We start from the raw sequence: 24028 nt of genomic DNA, 5'->3' as shown, positions 1-24028 counted from the left end.
ACCGTGGCTAAAACCTTTTCACTCCCTTTCCTGTCCAGTTTCTTGATATGATAAGAAACAGCTCAACTCCATTTGGATATGTGACCTTTGATTTTCCAATTCATAGGCTGATTACCATTTGTTTATTCTTCTAGCCTTCAGTGTAAGTTTTAAAAGATGCTCTTTGCTCTGATTGGCTGGGGATGAAACATTTGAAGAAGGCACAACTTTTGATTAGACCCTTGATTAGATAAAGTCCCCAGATTGCCATAAGTAATGGCCTTCTGAGTCCACTAATAGGTTATGGCTTTGGCTACCCTTAAAGCTCTGCAGCACCATATGAGAGGAGAGCAAGATACTAGAATTTCAGGTCGCTCATCGCCCAAGGCTGAGAAGAAGCCTTGCTGTAGTGGTTGAGGCCTTGTTGGTATGCACTGTCTCAGAAAAGAGGAAATGTACTGTCTGAAATGGAGAGGAGTATCCCCTGGTCTTCAGGGTCAGTGATAGGTCCAGTTTACTCAAAATGGAACCGAGACAACTTTGGGAAAGAGGCTGTCCGGAGCCACTTGATTGTGTCTCTGCAGCTTAATTAGCATGCCAAGGTTCAGAAGGATGGGCTATGCATGTTTGGGAACCTATTCCACATGTTTGAGTTTTTAATGTGGACCTGCACTTATATAGACACCAAGACATTGACTTACAGAATATGGTCAAGGTAAGGAAATGATGGGATAGAATAGTAAATATATACTGCCCTATGAACCCTTATCTTTACAACATGGAAGTCGATATTTGCCGACACTGCAGTGCAGTAGTACATACAACCTGGGCCATCTGTGGTATACAATGATACTTCTCTGTGACTACTGAGTGCCACAGACCTAGAGAAAAGGCCTCACGCGCGGTTTATCAGTGTGTAAGTCAAGTTACCATTTATAATGCAAGACCTCGTTTGAGGATTCATGAGAAAGATGGCACTTTCAGACATAGGCAGTATGGAAAAGAAGCAAACTTTTAAGGAAAGTGTTTGTTCTTTGTTCGGGTACGTTTCATGTCTGATCTTTTACGGGGTTGTCAGATTTTCTTCTATTAAATTAACCTAAAACAGCACCTCCCTGTTAAAAAAAAATGAAGCCAATGTGCTATGATTTAAAGCATCGAATAAAACGTTGACTCCTCACAAATCACTGCTCCTCTTGTCGCTGGACCTGTGGATGCAGCCGCCGAAAGCAAGGGTAAAACATGGTAGTTCTGGCCAGTGTGCGCGCCTGCTGGCAGGGCTCCAGGCTCCAGCCTCCCGCCTCATAAGCCTGAGTATCTCCATGTGCGCGTCTTCACGTGAGGAGCGCGAGACGGGAAGCATCAGAGAAGAGGAGCGCGCCAGCGCACACACTCATGTACCGAGGTGAGTGAAACTATGCTATCGGACTCAAGCGAGAAACGAACCAAAGAGATTACTTGGGCAACTGAGTGAGTGATTTTAGTCCGTCAAACGCACATTACCACAAGTGGGCTATTGTTGACACATTGGTGTATTGCACACAACAACTAGTGCATACTGTTGAATGCATTGCTTAGCCAAACCGGTCTGTTGTTAACGTCAGTAATTGTGTCATCTTAATGTGACAAACAGTGACATAGAAGGATGCCATGGGCCATAATGCAAGAAAAGAATTGGATAGTAAAGGTCAGCCATACCTGATGTGTACTGGGCCCATTAAATCCCTGGACCTGGTGTCACTGCACCTGCTGCACTCTATAACTACGCCCTTGGGGATTAATATTGATCAATAATATTGTGCCGCTTTGCCTGAATTCTTTTGTAAGACCTTAAAAAAGTTTCACTAAAGCAACCCACCAAGGCTGATGCGTTCAACATGTGGTAGGACTGTGTAAAATATGCACTATGTTATTAAGTAAGGCGATTAGCTGATTTTGCATTTTATTGTATCTCCAAAGTGGCGCTGAATGTGGTTTAAAACGCCTTGTTGTGAAGGTGAAAATTGCAGCTACCTCGGTGATGAAGGGAACCTACCTGACATGTATGTACTCAAATACAGGGTTTGCTGCAGCTGGTCAACTCTACCTCCGGATTGGCAAACCTAGAGTTCTTTCAGGATAAACGTTTACGATGCCCCCCGATTAATTTTATTAGTTGCTTCATCATAGATGCGTAAACAGGTGTTCGCGACAGGACAGTAATAAAAAGGGCGATGTACGCTGGGCGAGCTTAAACATTCTGGACTTGTTTAACAAACGTGGCTGTTTTTCATTGAGGAAAACAATGATGTTCGAAATATATAGCAGTTTCTTTCCAATACAATTAATTATCTACAAAATAACCTAGCTATGCTTCTCTACCTAGCCACTGTTTAATTCGTTAAGTTATTCAATGTCATACATAATTTGTAAAGTGCTTAACATGTTTTGAGGTGCGTCATAGCGCTGAGATAATCTTTTTTTTAAAAGTGGAAGGAAAAGCAGGCGACAATAATGTGATGGGCGAGTGAGGCTCAGTTATAAAGAGCCCATTCTTCATATTTTGAATCATTTTGTTATGTACCTCTACATTTTACTTTTAATACACCTAAACAACAGCACCGACATTACAGAACTAACGGTATACAGCAATGGAGCAATACTGTGAGCAGATGTGAATACCCTTGGCATGTGTGTTTGATATGCGGGCTTTGATTGTGCAGCCAACATATTGATGCAGTGCTCATGCTGGAGCATTTTTTGGCATGCGAAAGAGCCCAGGTGATTCTTCTTATATTTTGCAATCACCATACAAAGACGATTAGGCAATGAGGTTGGGCAGGTTTCTGCCAAATATGGAGGAAAACCAGCAAACTCTCACAGTCAGATCTTCTGTTTTTTAACCCCAGGTAATGATGTGTAAGCGTTGTATCTGTGGTTAGTATAAAATACTACTAATACTACTACTGCTAATATCTTAGAGCCAAGACAGACCCTTAGCACGGCTCTCCCTGTAAATTTGTTGGCTCACCCACCTCTATAACAGGACTGTGTATAACAGTTATTCAAGTTCCAACTCTCCACCCGGGGAGCAATATCTTGATTTTTGGGATTGTTGCCGATTTCAAAGAGTCTCAGAAGCATTGCTGATTCCGACTTCTCGTTTTTATGCGGCGGATTTGGGCATCAGCGGCCCTAAGAAATTGGGGGTGGCTTGGGAATTATGTCTCTTCTCGACTGTACCGTAGCACGGGGACACACTAGTCTAGGGTAACCAAGCGCTTTACAAACGTGATTATTATTATTATTATTATTATTATTATTATTATTATTATTATTATTATTATTATTATTATTATTATTATTATAAGAAGTCGTTTAAAGTTACCTGTGGATTTTTTTGTATAAAATGAAACAAACAACACTCAAATAATTTATTTTCCCAGTTACTGCAATCTGTTCGAAAGGAGGGCCTGATCTTGAGTCTGGTTGTCCACAGACCGCCAGACTCACAGTGGCACCAAGGTCTTCCAACCACCCTATTACAACTATGGTGGTCGGACTGCCATTACATTGCCGCAGCCGCTAGGGATCAGAGATTCCTGGTGGTCCTATTGCGGTCTGAGGGCTCCAATATGCTTGGTGGTGCCCTGAGCCACCGCCAAGCATACTACAACTTTCCCCACTGCCAGCAGTCTCATGGAAGTTCTTCCTCCATGAAACTGCTGGTGGAGAGGAAAGAAAGGCCTCCTTTGCCCCTGTTCATGGTGGTGCATGCAGTGGGGCAAATGTTGTGCCCCACTGCCCCCCTGCAAGACATGGTGCATTCTTTCCCATGCAGGAACATGCACTGGCGATTCTGTAGCAGTGCAGTTTAAGGCTCACTATGAGCCTTAAACAGCACTGCCGCGGGACTGCCACGCCGCCCGCCCGACCACAAAAGACTTGCAATCTGGCAGTGAGTTTTGGTGGTGCAGAAGTGTGGCAGTGGCGTGCCGCCCACTCCGGCTCTGCCAAAACTCATTATCAGGCCAATGGGGCACATGCATCAAGCCAATTACCGGTCGCAAAAGGGGATGATTCGCAAGACCGGCCCCTTTGTGACCGGTAATTAGCCTTTTGAGATGCATCAAGCCCAAAGCCATTCGCAAAATAGGTATTCGCAAAGTTTTCGATTACCTATTTTGCAAATGAAGTTTGGGAATCACAATTTGCGATTCTCTGAATGCAATGCAAGAAGCATTCACAGAATGTGACTTTGCATTATTGAATCTCAAATTAACATCAACTTCATGTTGATTTTAATTTGCAATTCCTTAGAAAAATGCACAAAATTGCATTTTCTAAGTGCCATGTGGCGGGTGGAGCACACACATGCCCTTGTGGCATGTGTTTGCCCCACATGTGCACACATGCCAATTTTGAGGGTGCATCAGGTTGGTCTTTTGGCCCCCTAGCACCCTTGAAATTGCATGCGCAATTTGCAATTACCATTTTGGCAATCGAAATTTGCGAATGGTTTCTCATTCAATCCTATGGGCCTCTAGACCCATAAGAATGAATAGGAAGGCATTCTCTATTAGCGAATCACAATTTGCGATTTGTTAATAGGGAATGTGTAGGAATCGCAATTTATTTAGCGATTCCTACATGCATAAGGAATTGCGATTCCTAAAAAGCAATTCCTTAATAATCGCTATTAAGGAATCGCAATTCCTTATGTTGATGCATGTGCCCCAAAGTCCTTTGTATTTAACTGACTGCCATTGCCTGCTCTCCACCCATGAGCCCGAACGCAGTGATTACTGTGACTGTCTTGTTTTCAGAAGCCAGCCAGTAACATGGGCATAACTTCTTGTTTGACCCCTGCTGGTGTCCGGCAGCCCAGGGCGAATGGCATACTCTGCATTTACAAAAGTGAGCATGTGCATTGCTTTGCTTTTTAGTGCACGTAATGAGGCCTTCGCAGTACCCCGCAGGTGCTTCAGTAGAATCTTCTGCTCGTAGTGTGACCCCTGCAGCTGAGGGAATCGGACGGAGCGAACAGTAAGCTCCCAAAGCTGTAAGAGCTCCTTTGGCCCTGGTAGAAAGTGCTGCTGGAATATTTTTCCGACTGGTGTTGCTGACATCAATATTACATCCCTGAACTCATAGGGAGTTTTAAACATCTAAGCATCATGCAAAGAGCAACTGTTGCCAATGAGTCACTCACATTCAGCAGGAGAGTTGTAAGGGTGTAGTCTTTTAGGAGCACCCTGTTACAAATATATTACAGAAGCATGGTGTGATAGCCACTGTCACTTTCTGCTCGTTTCCCATTGACATGATCACGTAAGTTGCGAAGGCATACAATTTTACTGGTAAAACTAGACCGCGGACAAACGATAATGTGTGGAAATTGGGCTTCTGCAAATATTTATCATTTGCACATCAGCAAGTAAAGTCTCTTGATTTGTTTTGACCCTATTCACATTTTTGTCACCACCACACGTCACAATTAGAAAAAATGGTGCTTCATTCGTGCTTTCCTGTTTATTTTATTTTGCAATATTTGTAGAGTTAACTTATAAATATTTACATTTTGTTATGTGTTAGAAGACGATAACACCCTACACCCTTTCCTCTCCTACCACCAAGATTTTCACACAGTTCTCTTTACAAAATCCTCACACTTAGCAGTACACGAATACAAGTAAACACCTAGGCTAGCAATTAACCTCTGTTTTTGAACCCACAATATATGTGAGAAGATAAAAACATAATTTTCCATAATCTTTAATTGTCGTTCACATTCAGAACTTCAGCTGCATTATTTAAGTGCCTTCTCAGGGCTGAAGGGGCTATTGTAATTGGGCCCATTCCCACCTCTGGGCCCCAGTGCATTGCACCTGCTTCACCACTGGTAGCTACTCCCCTGGGAGCGAGGGCAGCACATTGAGCTCATCCAAAGAGAGAGCTGGTATGTTTGAAGAGAACCTGCAGAGGGTGGTGCTGCATTCTCTGACCCTATAGAGGCTGCTTTGAGACCACAGATAGATTATGTCACCCCAGCAACCTTGCTGGCCTTGAAGATTATACAGAGATTGCAAATTGCCACCTAGAGCCCTTGTCACAAGTGAGGACTATGCAGAGACCTTAACGCCCACCACTGCAGCCTCAAAGGTAAGAGACAACCCCCACCGTGACCCACCCACCTTGTCTGTTTGGGTACACAGAAAGAGGACATGCACAGGAGCCACCTGAAAAAGCACAGTACATACATGCCTGCTTAGCTGCCTTCTGCAAACTTCATCTGGAAGGGGGTTCAAATTATATGGGTTTAATTTCCCACTAAGTGAGTACATAATGGCTTGACCACTCATCTTGCCGTTGCATGTTCTAGTAAAGACTCTTGGACTTCATTCTTATTCCTCTATTTGGGCATAAAGTTGTGGGTTCTTTAACTGTAGGAAATTGGGTTACTGGCTGAGAGGGGTGACACTCTGCTCAAACAACAACCACAATTCTTGTCAGGGTGAAACACAAACAAACCCCAAATTGACCTGTGCAACCCTCTCTGCTACCTTGGCACAAAGCAGTCAGGCTTAACGTAGAGACAATGTGTAAAATATTTATGCAACATTTCAAACAGTAAAAAGTGAAAACACAACACAAGAAAATTCCCACACCATTTCGAAAAATAGAGCAAAATGTAATACATTATTTGACACCAAAATTATAAAAATCCAATCAGAAGAACCTGTTAGATGCAGTTTTAAAGAATTAGGTAAAAATAGTGCCTACAAGCACAAAACACCAACTGTGGTTATCTGTTAGTGTTGGACCAGGTCAAAGTCACAAGCTCAAGCCGTCCATGATGGAACATGGGCTAGATATAGTGACCACGTTAGGCTTGTGGAACGAAGTACCTTAAATCCTTTGTTTTGAGATGTCCTGTTGAGAATGCGTTGCACAGTAGTGCTTCCAAAGAGCTGAGGGGCTCCAATGTAAAGTCCTGCATTGAGGATGTGTCACGCAACTGTGGTACATAGAGTTGCTCGGCAGCAATGCAACGTTCTATGTCAAGGAAGGGTTGCACATCAGCTTTTCAGAGGAGATGGAGGGATGTGATGGGAGGTCCAGCATTTAGGATGTGTTGCACTGTGTTGGTTCTGCCAGGACCACAGCCGGGCTTGTAGAGCACCTTCAGGCTCACGTACAATGGTCCAGGACTAGGATGGTGCCACTTGGGGCAGGACTCACAGCAGACAGAGTCCAGGTGCAGATTTCATGATGGTTGGAGCCTTTTGGGTCCCTGAGGTTATGATCAGGAGGCCGGCTAACTAGCCTTTTGAGTCACTCTGGTGGTCCTGGCAGTCCTGGATTCAAGATGCAGGTCCGACCCTTCTCACTCAGCAAGCAGGACAGTAGAGCAGCAGGGCAGAAGAGTAACAGTCCTCCTTCTGCGTCTTCCACAAGCCCAAATGTGTAGTGAAGAGTTAGGTCTGAGGTTCCACTACTTATACCTGGTGTGTACATTTAAGTGTGAGAAACCTCTAGAGCCCTTACCCTCACCCTCAAGAGGTGTCTAAAATGTTCAGCCTCTCTGCCCTAGCCTCAGCTTTTCTATGAGCACAAAATACTAGTGTGAAACCCTTTGTGAGTGTGCTGAGGCAGTCTTCATGATGTGCATGTGGGGTAGGTGACACCTCTGCCACCATCATGCCAGAGATTGCTCATCATACTAACAGACATTCTCCCTTTGTGTCACTGGTTGCAGGGATACACAGAGGCCAACTGTCAGCTACACCTAGTCATTTGACCCAGGATACAGGCTGCGGGGACCAAATGGCTGGGACAATAAAATCCCACCTTTCTAAAAGGTGGGATTTTCAGAATTGTGCCTTAAAATCCAACTTTACCATTAGAGAGGGTTTGAAATTACAATTCTTTAGAGACCAAACTATATATTTCCACCTGATCCCAATTGAAAGGTATCACTTATTAAATGTGATACGGTAGCCTAATGTTATTCTATGGGTGAGGTAGGACTTACAATAGGGAAAACAAATGAGAGAGTTTTTCATTACCAGAACATCTAAAAGTTAGAAATACATGTCCAACGTTTTACATACACTGCACCTTGCCCTTTGAGATGTCTAGGGCTTACACTAGGGGTGACTTATATGTATAAAAAAAAAGAAGGTTGATGCCTGGCAAAAGGTTTATTTTCCCAGGTTGAAATGGCAGTTTAAAACTGCACACACAGGTTGCAATGGCAGGCCTGACTCATGTTTAAATGGCTACTTATGTGGGTGGCACAATGAGTGCTGCAGGCTCAGTAGTAGCATTTAAGTTACAGGTCCTTGGTTCATGTAGTACCACATTACTAGGGACATACTAGTAAATTAAATATGCCACTTGGCTATAAGGCAATTTCTCATTTTTTAAAGGAGAGAGCACAAGCACTTTTCCACTGATTAGCATTGGTAATGTGCACATAGTGCTAAAGTCAACAACAAAAAATTCAACAAAAACAAGAGGAGGGCTGGCCAAGCTCAACATTAACCCATACTTATTTTGATAATAATAATAATCATTATTAATAATATTAATTTTATTAGCCTTGATTTTTAATGCTACATACATCTTGTCCGAAGTCCAAGTGCTTTACAATATTTGTGAAATAATTACTTTAAGGACCCTCCTTTGATGCTGTAGCTGGTGATCCATTCATCAGGTTGAGGAGTATTTTGAAATGTGGCTTTGTAAAACTAAGGCCTTCCACAGGTCGGACATAAAGACCATAATAAAAGTGTACAACACACAGGAAAGCAGTGAGGTACGTCTCAGCTCTCTGTAATGTGTCTTCAACACACATGGCTAGTTAGTTAGAACAGCTGTACAATAGGCACAACAGCTAAAATTCAGCCGCATTTTACGTTTTTGTTTAGGTATTTTGGAATATGCCATCTTCATGTGGATTTCAACCTCTCTGTAAATACCTTTCCTGAAATGTGGCGTGGAACATTGAAGTAGAAAGAGTGCTTGCCATACGGAGCACCTAGAAAAATTCTGTATACCTATTGCCAAACTGCCCTCAACTAACCCACCCTCTTGGATAAAAAGGCAACAGAAAAGACGCAGAATGGATTTATCAGTACAATCATGGTTTAAGTAGCCATATTTTCATGCCTGTTTCTTTGTCCATTATGCAAATAAGAACAAGGACAGGTGAAGTATCAGTGCTTTCACATGAACACATTTAGGGTTCACAAAGGTTTAGAAAACCTACATGTGAAGATTTCCGATAATTTTTTTGTGAAACAGGCAGAAATGTTTATTTTTTAACATCAATATCTTGTATGAATTTCTGCTGATTTCAGATATATTCTTTTGTCTTTTCGTAAAGTGTATTCTAAAATGTGTTGCTGCAGTTACAACAAATCTTAACATTTTAAATAGTTACGATTGTATCAAATATAAATCAAAAAGAATGAAGGACTATATCTTCCTCGGTGACCTCAACTTCCACCTCAAGGACCTCAACGATACCAACACCCCCAACTTCCTCGAAAGCGTGAACAACATCGGCCTCACCCAACTAGTCACCAGCCCCACATTCAAAGCAGGACATACACTTGACCCCTTTTTCATGGCCAGCGGCATAGTCACCTTAGCCATGTCATTGAACTCACCTGGAATGACCATGCCATCATCCACTTCATCATCACCAAACCCCCTGACACTGCCCGAGCCACCCAGTGCCCCCACTGCAGCTGGAGCGAAGTGTCGGCTAGCCAGTGGACTGATGCCCTCAACACTTCCCACCATGGCAACGCACCCAACTTAGAACAAGCTGTCAAGAACTTCACCGCCTGGATTACAGACTGGGCAGACAGAGTCGCCCCATAACCCCAGAAAAGGCAAAATGGTACACCATGGAGCCAAGAACTGCAAAACTGCACTGCAAGCAACTAGAAAGAAAATTGTGTACAAGCCAGTAATCCGCAGACAAAGCCATCTCCAAGACAGCCTTCAACCACTACAACCAGCTCTTGAAGGAGATGAAAAAAACGCCCTGGCGGACTGCATCAAAGCCAGCTCCAACCACAGCAAAGAACTCTTCAACATCATCAGAAAGTTCTCCAACCCTTCCGTCATGGAAAATGTCATCACCCATTCCCAGGAACTTTACGACACCTTGTCAGACTTCTTCCACGACAAGATCTCCACCATCTACAAGAACCTTGAACCCAAGCACACCTCCTTCAACCGCTTCCGCCACTTCACTCCCACAGAAGAAAGACCCAACTGCATATTCATCACCTGGGACCAGATTACTACACAGAACACCAAAGCAATCATGAACTCCGTCTACTCAGGGGCCCCATGGACCCCTATCCTCACCACATTGCCAACCTCAGAAGCAAAAAGATCAGCAGCAAGCTCACCTCCCTCTTCAACGCTGCTATCACCACAGCCACCTTCTTTGAAGAATGGAAACATGCAGAAGTCAAACTGTTTCTCAAGAAACCATCCGCCGACCCCAGCGAAGTCAACAACTACTGTCCCATCTCTCTACTCCCCTTCTCTGCCAAAGCCCTCAAAAAAGGCATCGATCCCCACTGAACACCTGGAGAACAATAATCTCTGGACACCTCTCAGTCCAGATTCTGCATCAACCACTGTCCGGAAGGCTGTTTTCATTAGCATTCAATGGCCAACCCTAGCAGCAGCAGGACGTCCCTGGCTGCTCAGCTTCAGGCACCCATTCATTGCCCTGTCGCCTTTCAAAAGAAATTGATGTTGCCCAAGCGGATCTATAAACTGACAGCTGTTCTTACTAAACCCATGACTGAATTCTTTAAACTAACTCACCTGACTCTTAATTAAAACAGCCTTTGTGAAGCTCCTGACTCCCACCTGGGATCTTTGCCCCTAGAAACTACCAAATTGTTTCTCATTGGTTTCTGCATATACAAATCACTTAGGAATTTAATTTTCCCCGACTGGCAGCTCATTTTGGAAATAAATCCTTTCCTTTCATCACTGCCAGCACCCTCATAACCCAACTTGCTCACTATTGTCCTGAAGATGAACCCCAATAATTGAGTTCGAAATGCCGTCGACCACCCCACAACATGAATTCCTCATAATTTGTACAAATCATTAAGGGAATTCTATTGTATTGTTGTCAATGCGATGCCTTTTTAAAATCCACTCTCATTATTTCACATCACACTTTTTTATTATGTGAGCACTCTACAACTGATTTTGTGTAAATAAATACCTGTCATCTATTTGACCAACCAGACCCTCCTCAGACCCTGTCCTTTGCTCCCTACTGAATTGATTTCTCCCCTTTAAAAAAAAAAAATAGTGCCCTTCTTTGGGCCACCCCTCTTGCTTTTGGACCTTTTAGGCCACACTTGAATCACTGTTCTTTAAATATTCCCTATCACCCCAGGTTCACATATTGGGGCACCCTTGTCTCCCAAAACATGATCTACAGTTAGGCAATAGTTTGTTTAGGTTTTTATCCAGCTGGTCAGCGATCAATTGCGTAGATTCGGATGGCAACAATGCAACACTGCCCCCAGGGTCAGAGTCTATGTTGCTTCCAGCGACAGGCTGGTACTGATCGGAGGGCAGGTAATCCGTAAGGTATTGGCAGTGCAGAGGGCCTCCTGTGTACCCTCCAGATCTGACTTCAGGGATAGGGCCCCTGTTGGGCCCTCCTGTGTAGTGAGTCCTCTTCTGCGTTGTCTCTGCGACCTTTGCGATCTCGGCCCCGCTCCGACCCGATGACCACTCCCACTCAAATCTTGGATGTTTCTGTCCAGCCACTCCCAGGCGTTCTCCGGGGTGTCAAAGAAATAGGAGCGCTGGCCATGGATTATTTTTAATTTTGCTGGAAACAAAATAGCAAAAGACAGGCCAACAGTGTGTGCACTTGACTTGACTCCCAGGAAAGATGAGCGCTTCTTCTGTACTTGGATAGTGTAATCCGGAAAAATCGAAACTTTGGCATTGTCAACCGAAATAGGACCATTATTGCCAACAGCCTGTAATAGGAGATACCGGTCTCTGAAGTTCAAAATCTTGGCTCGGATTAGCGCCGGGGATAGGCTTTTTGACCGGAACTCGATGTGCTTGCTCCATTGTAAACAAGGCTGATAGGCCCGTTGGAGCCACCTGCGTCCTTAGCCACTGCTCTATGAACAGTGTGGGTCTCAGTCCCTCCATACCTTCAGGGAGGCCCATTATTCGTAGATTGTTTCGTTAGGACCTCCCTTCAGCATCTTCAGCCCGGGCCTGTAGAATTTCAATTTGACGACCCATCTGTGAAATCTGTGCTTCATTCTCACACCTTCGCATTGACAGGTCTAGTGTTGCCTCAGTGGACTTCACCCAGTCTGCCAATTTCTTATGGTCGTCTTTTAGTAGATTGAGTTCTGTAGAAATTGTCCCCAATTGCTGGTCTATGGCTGCTCGGGACTCGCCTATCTCCAGAAGAATCATGTCCAGTTTGTCTGCTGGAGGATGGGATAAGTCACTGTGTTCTTGCACGGATTGTGCTGGGGAGGTCCTAGAGGGTGGTGAGCGTGATCTCGCCTCTGCTGATAAGGCCTCAGATTTGGTTTTCATACGCCCCATTTTCGTAACGTAACCGCTAAGTCAGTGGCAGCCCCCAGCCGACGGGAGGGGGACCTCCAGGCAGAATAGCAGTGCTATGGCCCGACAAGACCAGCCCAATCTCCGCTGCTGCTATTGCACAGTCATCCAACTGGAAACGGGTGCCACTGCATGTGCAGGTTATGAGCATGATGGGAGGAGAGTTTAGTAATTTACTGTTAGCCCAGATGTGTTTCATAGCCCACAAACGGGTATTAGTAGGATCAGCCTCAAGGAAGAGCACTCTACCTTGTCCCCATCATCAGAGGTCCCCCTCTGATGTGGTTAGTAGTTCTTGGTTGGTGGCAAGGAAGCACCTTCCAGAAACACCCTTCCACAGCCTCAGCTTCCAGTATGGCTACGTCGACCTCCAGCAGTTGTCCACAACCAAGACGCTGGACCAATAAGTCAGTGCCACTCGTCCGGGCTTAACTCCAACAGACCCTAAATCCGCCACAGCAAGTGCTGCCTTACCCGCTACTGAACCCCCTTTTAGGCCGCAAGGTAGGGCCCCATCTCATCGGCAAGCCGTCGAGCGATCTCTGGGGAACTCAGCTGGATGTGCTGTGGAGATGAGCAGCCGGAGTGAAGCAAGTTGTAGCCGAATCCCTCCTCATCTCTTAGTGTGGAAATAAAAGGGCCAACCAAGGCCCCCCACTGCTCCCAGCCCACTCCGGACAGCTCGGTCCTGACGTGACCAGGAGAATCAACGCAGTCGCCCCAAAGTCTCTAGTGACACCCTTGCTCCTTCTAGGGGGTTCCTTCCAGCCAGTCTATACTGATGCAGTGTGGGGCCCACGCGCAGCTTAATGCACTATACAACAGGCAGTGCAGCCGACTCCAGGACAACACCCGCCAACCACACCTGGCTTCCAGATCAGGGGGATGCACTTCTCATCCGGAGGACCTCTTCTGTTCTACCCGCACTTGGTATCAGTTATTTGTACACTCCAGTCTCTGAGTGTGTGACCGGGGTGTGGATAGCGCCCTGGACAGGAGTCCCGGTTGCAGGCTTCCAGGCCGCAGAGAGGGGAGCGCTATCCAGGGGGGTCGCTGCTGATCCCCAGCAGCATCTCGATAAGCCCCAACTGCCCATAGCATGAGGCCTCACGTCTGCGAGTCTGATCTGCCTCCGATGTGCGCACAGGGCCGACCAGCCCCCGACAAGTGCACATTGGCCGGCAGTCCCACACCGGACTACGGACTCCAGTTGCATGCAACCTCATTTTACTACTTGGCCTGTGCCATCCTACCCGCGCCGGCTCCCTTCAGATGAGACCGGTCGTGGGGGGCCCTCGCCTCAAAGCCCTCAATCCAACTGGGCACTACCAGCTCACGGGGCGCCAGCCCCAGGGACGCAGCACCGAGCAAGTCGGGTCTTCAGGTGGGCAGTGCCCAGTGGCCGCTCCAATGACGATCAGGCCGATTCGCTGTGAGTCTTACTGCATCTCCAAGCCGCAATAATTGGCTCATTCACTGCAGGTCGTAGGGGGCTTGATCACCTCCACCACCCACTCCTCCTCCATCACGGGTGTGCCCCATGGGTAAAAGGCCTCTGGCCACAGCTGGATCCAGGTTGCAGGGACATCTCCCGGACCGGGAGCAATGCTCGCCCTGATGCAACAGTTCACCCGTCCGGGTACTGGGACTGCCTCAGATTTCAAGGAACCTCCGCTCCACCGTGCTCCTATGATCCTGTAGTTGTCTCAGGACCTCAGATGGCTGCATCAGCAATGTATTGGTACGGATTTATGCCAGATATATGTCTTGGGCCCGGAGCTCGTCGCTCAAGAGACCGCCATCTTAGGCAGTTGACCATGCCCCTCCAGTGATTAGTCGTGCTTGATAAATCACACTTGACTGATTGATTGAAGTGACTGACAAGCAGCTGTCCCCTAATTAAGCACCATGCTGCTTGAGTTCTGTTAACAACCGAGGGGTGGCTTTTCTGTTTGTTTTTGGCGGTGTCCAGTCAACACAATCTGTAATCATAAACAGTGTAAAGTTATGATCATACATGTAATTGAGCAAGATTACTCTTTTAAGTATTCCGACAATGTGTGAGCAGCACAGAAGAATAGGCCACAACATCCGTAAATATCTGTGGAGTTCATGTTTGCAAGTGTTAAAATGGTTCAAAATTTAGGATATAGATAATTTACTATAGAAAATTGTAATTGCTCCCAAAGTAGGTATTTTATCCCAGTGTCTACAGGGCAGATGTACAAACATAGTTACTGGTTGCAAAACCTGCGATTCAGTAAATCGCAGGATTTGTGATCAGTAACAGTAGTTTTAGAATGTACTAAACCCATTTAGTGATTTGCCAATAGCTTACCGAATAGCTAAATGGGGTTATGAAACTATAACAAATATGGATTTGGAAAGGGTGTGTCTAGGGCGTCCCTTCTAAATACAGATTACTTGTGGTAAAAGTTAATGTTTTGCAACTGAAATCAAGTTGCAAAGCATTAATTTTTTACTGACAACAAGAGAATGGGTCACCAAAGGACCCCTTCCCATTTGTGAATAGTCCTCGAAAAATTAGAGGAGTTAACAGTGGTCCATGGCCCTACTGACTACTCTTAAAAAGATTAAAAAACTTGTTTCTTTTATAATGTAGACTGTTTTTCTCATAGAAAAACGAACTTCATAAAAAAAAAAAGACTGGTTTATTTAAAAGCAATCTCAGACATGTGATGGCAACGAATAGTAGGAGGTCACAATTTGTGCCCTATCTCATTAATATGCTCGAGAAAGGTCGAGTTCCAACCCACTACAAATCAGATTTTATGTACCCATCGACTAGTATATCAATCGGTTCTTTAAAATCGTTACTGGTCGCAAAAGTACCGGTTGCAAATTGCTACCAGTAGTTTGCAACCAGCAAATAGTATATATGGCCCATAATTCCGTAGATCAAGTGTCAGACAGTAATAGTCAGCCCTCAGAAGAATGCAGGCGCTGCTGGCAAATGTTGGTATACCAATATCATATACCATGTATAGAATGGGAAGACTATCCCCCAGATGCATCAAGAACCAATTTTGCTATTCCTTAATAGCGAAAAACAAAGATTTGCTATTAAGGAATAGCAAAAGGCAATGCATGAAGAAATCACTAAAAAAATAGCGATTTCTTTTCGCAAATTGCGAGTCGCAATTAAGGAATACCTCCCCATTCATTCCTGTGGGCCTAGAGGCCCATAGGAATGAATGGGAAGACATTCTCAATTTGCGAATCGCAATTAGCGAATCGCAAATTGAGAATGCGATTTCAAGGGTGCAGGGGAGTCCAAAGGACACCCTGTTGCACCCCTGAAATTGATCTGTGCACATATGTTGCGCACACATGTGTGTGCGCACAACATGAAACTTTGAAAAATGCACTTTAGTGCATTTTTCAAAGTTTTTGCAAATTACCATGAAGTTCAACTTCATGGTAATTTGCGATCCCTAATAGCGAAATCGCTATTTTTTCAACTTTAATGCATTGCATTGAAGGAATCTCAATTTGAGATTCCTTAAATGCAAGTAATCGCAATTTTGCGATTTCTTAATTTGCGATTTTTGCATTTGGGATGATGCATCCCAAATGCTAAAATACCGGTCGCAAAGGGGCAGATTCTGAGAATCTGCCCCTTTGCGAGCGGATTTTACCTTGATGCATCTATTCCAAAGTCAACACACAACATTAGCACCTGTGAGGCCAAATCCAGACTAGCTCATAATACTTCACTTACTCGCCTAACATTTCAGAGAGACAAGCGAATTGGTACCCCAGAACACAACTCCAGTCCGCAAGGGACTGCGGGAAAACAGATAAGTCCCTTTCACGTTTCTCCCACATGCATCATCCACAATAAAACAAAGAGAGACACAAGGAACGTGTATTAGATTTATTTACTATGTCATGCTTTGGTATGAGGCTGGTATGCTGCAATAATTAGAGGTATATAAATGAACAGAATACTGAACAGGGCAAACAGACTGTACAGAATGAAAAACCCTACCTTGATAAAAGATATACTATACTACTCTAATTTTCCTACACATACATTATACATGAGCTCAGTAATTAATTAAAAAGATCTCTTGAATTACAGCTGGGCCCTGTACCTTGTAATGGTTAGGTGCTCTGCATCTCAGAGTGCACAAGGTAGTGCGCGACCTTCATGATTTGCATGAAAACCTCAATATACTGATACCAAGCATCTATAGACTCGAAACTGATGATAATTTGCAATTCCAAATTGTAACAATGGAATTTGCAAATGCATAATGTTTTGCATTTAGGAAATCGCAATTTGCAATTCCCTAACTGCATTCGCAAAATAGGTAATCACAAAATTTGCTATTACCTATCTTGCAAATTGCTTTTGGGTTGATGCATCCCAAATGGCAAAATTCTGCGAATCAGCACCTTTGCAACCAGTATTTTGCTTGATGCATCTTCCCCTTTGTCTCTATATTTTTTGCATTTAATGAAGCAGTTCTGTGGCACAGTCTATCACATCTTCGGTTGCCTTCCATTAGTGCCTCTACACTTCCTACCTTTTGGAGTCAAGACTGATATCTGTCTGCTCTTTTCCAGCAATGACTGCATATCAGGTTAATATGAAACGTAACTGACAGTTTTAAGTCCTACTAACCTTTCAGAATCACTTATCTGGTAAGTGATTTATTCTGAGTTAGCCTTGAAGAAGCGATATTGATATTTAACTGACTGTTCCTTCGACCACATGGGAATGACAATTTTACAGCTCAAGCAGTCTTCTGTAGCTCATATTCACACATGACCGATTATGGCTCAACCCTGCTTGTCACTAATTGTTGATCTTTATAAAAACTGTCAAGTTGTCTTTTGTCATGTATAACATCATCTGCCAGTCTTTGCTTTTTGCCCAGAATCACACTGGCTGCCGGAACGTGTCGTCTTGCAGGCATATTAACTGCTTTTAACGAAAAGCCAGGACGAACTGAGAAAGTTACACTTGAAATGGGGCCAACTGATGGACACACGACGGAATAGAACCCTAGCTCTACCAATGTTATAAAAGCAGCCTAGAAAGCGAGAGTTCAACACGTGATATACATACAAAGTACAGTCAAATCAAGCTCATATTTGTTCAGTAACAAAGTTGGGGCATAAAGAGAAATGACAATCATCAGCACTGTTCCTTGATTTTTCTTTGATTGACTCCTTTGAGTTCTTCTCAGTATAGTAAAACAAACCCACAAACAAAAAGTCAATACCAGGTTATAGACAGCTGTCTGTGCCTTTCAAGTGAATTCCGCCTATATAGGTGGAAAATGATCACCAACTGGGGAAGACGATTAGAATACAAAATGTAGATCCAAAATTGAATACCTCCGTTAGACCTGGCTTTTTCAGTGGGTTTATCCCTAGATTTGTTTCTTTTTGACCTCATGTTTTTGACCCTGTTTAAGTTGGCTTTATGACTCTGGGCACTTTACCACTGCTGATCAGTGCTAAAGTGCATATGCTCCCTGTAAATTGTTATTATGGATTGGTGATTGCAGGATTGGCTTATTTGATTTACTAGTTAGTCCCTAGTATAGTGCACTGTGTGTGTGTGTGTCCAGGGCCTGGAAATCAAATGCTGCTAGTGGGCCTGCAGCACTGATTGTGCCAGCCACATAACCAGCCTGTAAATGTAACTCAGGCCTGCCATGTCATGTCGACTTGGCAAGTGCATCCACTTACCAGGCCCTAACCTTCCCTTTTCATACATGTTAGTCACCCCTAAGGTAGACCCCTAGTACCCCTGTGGGCACCGTGCAGTGTATGTGAAAGGTAGAACATGCCCTGGTGTGTGTGGCATGCCCTGATAGTGAAATACTGCCAATTTCGTTTTTCACTATTACAAGGCTACTTGTTCCCATAGGATAGAATGTGGAGTTTGCTTATGACATCTTATAAACATAACTACCCCTGGGAACAAGGTAGGAATATAAAGTTTAGTATGCCTGAACTCAGAATGTTAAAATGCATCTTTTAGTGAAGGTGATTTTTACATTCTGTGTTTGAAAATACCACTTTTAGAAAGTAGGTATTACTATTTTCTTGCTGAGCCATCCAGCGTGACTCTGCTAAGATGTGTATTGACTGTCTGGCTTTAGAGTGACAAGGGCTGGGGATGAGCAGTGGCTCCAGAGAGTCTGGATGCACCTATAATGTGGGCTTTTTCACAGTTGAAGGATCAGTATCCACAACCGAATTCATCAGTTTAAATTTCAACAGGCGGAAGAATACCGAGAGTGTCTTAGTGCTAGGACCACAAGATCAACTTACCATGGAGCTTTTGGGGTTAAAGAGAGGAGGAAAACATGATTTCAACTGTTTACAAAAACTGAAAAGGATCAACTGGCATTTGAGATGTAATGGAAGTTTATCCCATAGTTGTCAAGTGGTGTATACAGAGTTGCGCCTACCCCAAGAGCCTTTCTTTATCCTAGGGACCGAAACTGAAAATGAAACAGCAGATCTCAAACTTCTCTTTGGTTGATACCACCTGAATTTGCTTGTAAGATAGTCAGATCTTGTTCCATGTAATACCTCCTGAGCCAAACAGAGGGCCAGATGTAGGTGGCCCGAAACCGGTCGGCAACGGCCGAAATTACCGAATTTCGACCGTTACCGACCGGTATTGGGCATTTGGGATGTAGGTGGCCTAAATTGCAAATTCGGTAATTTACCAATTCGGTATTTTAAGGATTCGGTAAATTACCGATTCCTTAAAATACCGAATCGGTAAATAACCGAATTTGCAATGTAGGGAGCACTCAAATGAGTGCTTTTCCCATTTTAGGATTCGTTATTTACCACCAACTATAAGTTGGTGGTAACTAAGGAATACCATTGAAAATGCAAATCTGTACATTTTCAACTGTGCTATGTGGCAGACATACATGCCCTTAGGGCATGTATGTGTGCCACATCTGCACACAAGCACGATTCAGGGGTGCAACAGGGTGTCAAAGTGACACCCTGACACCCTTGAATGTTTCCCTCATTTTACCAAACCGGTATTTACCGATTCGGTAATTGCCATTCATTCCTATGGGCCTCCAGGCCCATAGGAATGAATGGCAATTACCGAATCGGTAAATACCGATTCGATAAATACCCAATCTTACAGATTCGGTAATTTTTACCGAAAATTTATCTACTTTACATTTACCTATTCTTAAATACCGAATCGGTAAAATTCGGTATTTAAGAATAGGTAAATTGGGATTACCTACATCTGGCCCAGAGTGTCTTAAACTAGAACCTTTTCTTTACAGGCAGCCAGTGAAGTTCTGGCAAGGCGTTTGACACCAACTTGTGTTTGGGGAGCCTTTTTAGGAGGCGGGCAGCTGCGTTCTGCAGCATCTGAAGCTTTTTGATGGCCAGTTGTTTGATGTCCATATAGAGGGCATTACAATTATCAATCCTGGAGAGTACAAGAGCGATTACCATTGATTTTTGGAGCTGGAAGATAATAAAAGACAACACCTTTCTCAGAACCAAAAAACATGAAGATGTCAGTTTGTTAATTTGTTCCCTAAAGGATAATTCTGCATAGAAAATGACTCCAAGATTCCTTACTGTGGAGACGGGGACATTGAAGAGGTGCTAGGACCCGTGGCCACCATGAAAATTCCAGAAGTTGGTATCCGATTCCTACCCAAAAATGAAGACCTCTCTTTTGTCTGAGTTTAACTGCAGACAATTAGTGGACTGCCAGTGGCATTCATACATTTGTGGAATCTGTTGGCAACCTCTTCCATGTTGCTCGAAATTGATACTAAAATCGGGGTGTTGTCTGCGTAAGCTACTGTGGCAGACCTGTAGGAGTGAATCAGCTTAGCCAGCAGTGCCACGTAAATATTAAAAAGAATTGGGCTAAGCGAAGATCCCTGAAGGACTCCACAGGGGAGGGAGAAGGGCCTCATTTTAAACTCCACAAGTGCCACACTATGCTTCCTATCCCTCAGGAATGATGCCAGGAGATCAAACGCTGAACCAGTGATTCCGATCTTTGTCAAGCGCAACCAGCAGAACTACATGACTGACCATATCAAAAGCGTTGTAAAGGTCTAAGAGTACCAGTACCAACACTGCTCTCCCTCGATTGTCTTTAATGGATCTGATTTCTTCAGAGACAATTATTAAAGCTGTTCCCGTACTGTGGACTGTTCTGAAGCCATACTTTGAAGTGTCCAGAAAATTGCTCTTTTCCAGGTAGCTAGATAAGCTAGCGTTACAATATTTTCCAGAAGCTAAGCTGAAGAGGGTAACCATAAAATTGGACAGAACTTTTTTCCTCCTTAGGATCCAGCGAGGGTTTTATAAGAAAAGGTAAGATCGAAGCCTTTTTACACTCTGATGGAAAAGTGCCTGCCATGATTGGAGATTTGTTAGAAATAGCCTGACTAAGCAGGGAGCTAGGAGGAGGATTAGGGCTTGAACGAGACTGAACTAGTTAAAAAAATTCCTTTGAGGAATTTGAGGCCAATTAATTTTTTTCCATATAAAACTTGATTTTTCCAACCAAGATTTGTTTTGTATATTCACCGATAGGTTCTCCTTATCTACCTCTGGCTATCTCACTATAATGGAGTCTCCAGGCTTTCTCAGTTCTACAAGATTTCAGTTTCAAAACTCTAAGTGCTGGGGACAACCAAGGGGCAGATGGCCATTTTATGTAAGATTTGATCTTTTTAACAGTACTCGTTTCAGGACTTTTTTGCTAAGCCAGGCGAGATAGCTTGCTGCTGCTGCATTAGGCTCATTGACTAGATCAGGCTTAGATGATTCTAGGCTCTCGGCCAGAGCCTCTTTGTTTATCTTATTCCATAGGCAAATAGATGTAGTCACCACAGTCGTATTAGTCTCAGGGATGAGTGTTGAAATATTTATACTGAACTGAACTGCCATATGATCAGACCAAATGATGGGCGGGACACCCTTTACCCACAAATTGGGATCATTTGAAAAGATACCCTCCAGAGTGTGACATGGTTTATGTGTAGCGGTCATCATTCTCTGTTACAGCTTAAGACAGTTCAGGGATTCCGTTAACAGGACTGAGTCTTTATCACTCAGGGCCTCTAAATGGAAGTTGAAATCCCCTAATATTGTGTAATTATGATATTGAACACTGATATCAACATGATTACACACTTCGTCTAAAGAGTTTGCCTTAGGTCCAGAGGGTCTACAAAGCTAAAGCCAATGAGAAGTATAACTACTTGTTAGCTTGCAACTGAAGTAGAGAACCTCAAACTCTAGGATGGTAGCTGGCTCACAAGTTAAACTCAGAAAATTGTGATACACCATTGCTAAACCACCCCACACACGTTTACCCACCCTGTCAAGACTACTGATGACACGTCTGGGTCAGAAGTTTCATCCAACCAGGTTTCAGTTAGAAAAACTTAGTGAGGCGGGCATCAGATTCTAAAAACTTATTACATTCACATTTATGTGTGGCAAGTGACCGGGTGTTTATTAAAAACCAGGCCAAGGAGTTTGCTGTGTGCTCTGAGCGCTGATTTGTCCTTGAAGACAGAGTCAAGTGATCCAAGTCCTTCAAACACGCAGTGAAATTACAATAATTGCAGCCGGAACAATTTGACTGTGCTCCCAGATTTAGATCAGACTGCCTACCTGGTATGTTGAAGCCCAGCAGCACCTCCTTTGTGTAGTGATATGGGGGTAAATGGCCAGGTGTCCTGGATCCATGGCGCGTTCCGGACACTGATGTGTGCAGATGGTCTTGCCTTTGGCGCACCAGCAGCACGCCGATTGGGCACACCCGCTGTGGGTCAGGCTACCATTGATGTTTAAGTAGTCTTCTCCTAGGAAGACAAGACTGCAACTTTCAAAAAATGGTGCCCACTCTCTCTTACAGGCGAGTTAACAGCACCAGCAGCAGTAATCGCCTTGTGAAGAGATGCCCCCTTAGATTAGACACACACAACTCTGCATGTGCCATCATTCAGGAAACCACAAATGTCTCCTCATTAGTTTTCAATGCATGCAAATAGATAACATGCTGTAATGTCAAATTGGCTCAATCTCAAGACCATGAAAAATATCACCTTGTATAGACAATAAAACTGGTATCCAATGTATTTACTTCCTTTTAGGTGCACTGTCTCTACAACACATAGAAAGCCTCGCCATCAACTGTAATCCAGTGAGACAGCAACAGTAACATTCCACCGCTAATTAAGCCACAAACATCCATGGTTCCACCTGCAGTTACAGGATCCAGCAGCTGACCACCACTGACATCTCATCAATACCTGCCACAGCTGAGCAGTCTAAGGAGACTCCACAGTCTCCACAATATCTTTACACAAACTTGCAGCCACTATTCAGCCAGCTGTGTCACACAAGTCTAAGGTGGTCAAGTAAGGCATTGCAGGTGTTCTTTCAAAGGAATGTATTAGATGGACTTTGGGGGTGGGGAAAGATATCCACTTAATAGACACTAATGGTCTGCTCACAAATCCAAATGTCACCATAAAACCAGTTTCTGAAGCTGTGATGAACAGCAATGAAGAATGTCAGATGGACAGTGAGAAGCTTTGGCAAGAATGTCAAAGGCAGTGGTGGTCATCCTTCCATGTCATGTCTGCAATATTGGTCAAGATGGCCACACCCTTATCTATGAATGTCACAGCCATATCCCAGATAAATCCAGTATTAATGTCTGACTGAGAAGGGGCACACCAGGCTATTGTTCCAGCACCAACTTATGAGCCACCATTGTACCTCACAGTAGGGCAATGCCAGTTCCTCAGGGCAAGCAGCCACAAAAATGAGGAAACTTTCATTCCTGATGTTATCAAGTTTAGGGAAATGTAAACATAGTGTTTATCCTTCCACAAAGGATACATGGTGCTTGCTCCCTAGACACATGTGGGTTTTAGTTGCTGCTATATTGGCACATATTAGCACATTGCACTTTATTTGCTTATTTTGTGTATGAAATTGAAAAAGACCGTTTTTCAACGTACGTTTTTAAATCCTTGGTCCACAATGCGCTACTCATTCCTGCTTCCCTGACCTTACGGTGTCTGTCAGTTAGAGCGGACCCGCCATATTTGCGGTCAGCACTCTAGTCTTTCCCTGCATTCGCCCATAAAAAGAAACACTGGCATGGCCGTGCAGCGGGCGTGTCGCCGGCGTGCTGAAGGCAGGCACATCTGTGCCCGTCCATGCACTGGCCGTGCACAGCGCCAACCATGCTGCCTGTTTGGGGTTGCACAAGACAAATAACACATGATGTCGCCATACAAGCTATATAAGCAATGAATTACGGGATATGGGTGAGAGTGGAGGTGGGATGGGAGAGTAAAAGCTTGAGGAGACTGCGGGACTTAAGCCGGACTTT

General features: G+C 44.1%; 1 protein-coding gene across 1 annotated transcript in view; it reads left to right on the top strand.

Annotated features, from left to right (window-relative positions):
- The first annotated feature begins 1335 nt into the window (after positions 1-1335).
- LOC144753380 (SPARC-like) overlaps positions 1336-24028 on the top strand; it is a 1082362-nt gene continuing 1059669 nt past the window's right edge. Inside the window, exon 1 of the mRNA XM_078641095.1 lies at positions 1336-1384. Coding sequence (XP_078497221.1) covers positions 1375-1384 — 10 coding nt within the window. The 5' untranslated portion in view covers positions 1336-1374. The remainder of the gene's footprint in view (positions 1385-24028) is intronic.

This window comes from Lissotriton helveticus, chromosome 5_1, assembly GCF_964261635.1.
Source record: "Lissotriton helveticus chromosome 5_1, aLisHel1.1, whole genome shotgun sequence".
In the NCBI taxonomy this organism is placed as follows: Eukaryota; Metazoa; Chordata; class Amphibia; order Caudata; family Salamandridae; genus Lissotriton; species Lissotriton helveticus.
Note: the sequence above shows the minus strand (reverse complement) of the source record. Positions and strands in the feature narration are given on the sequence as shown.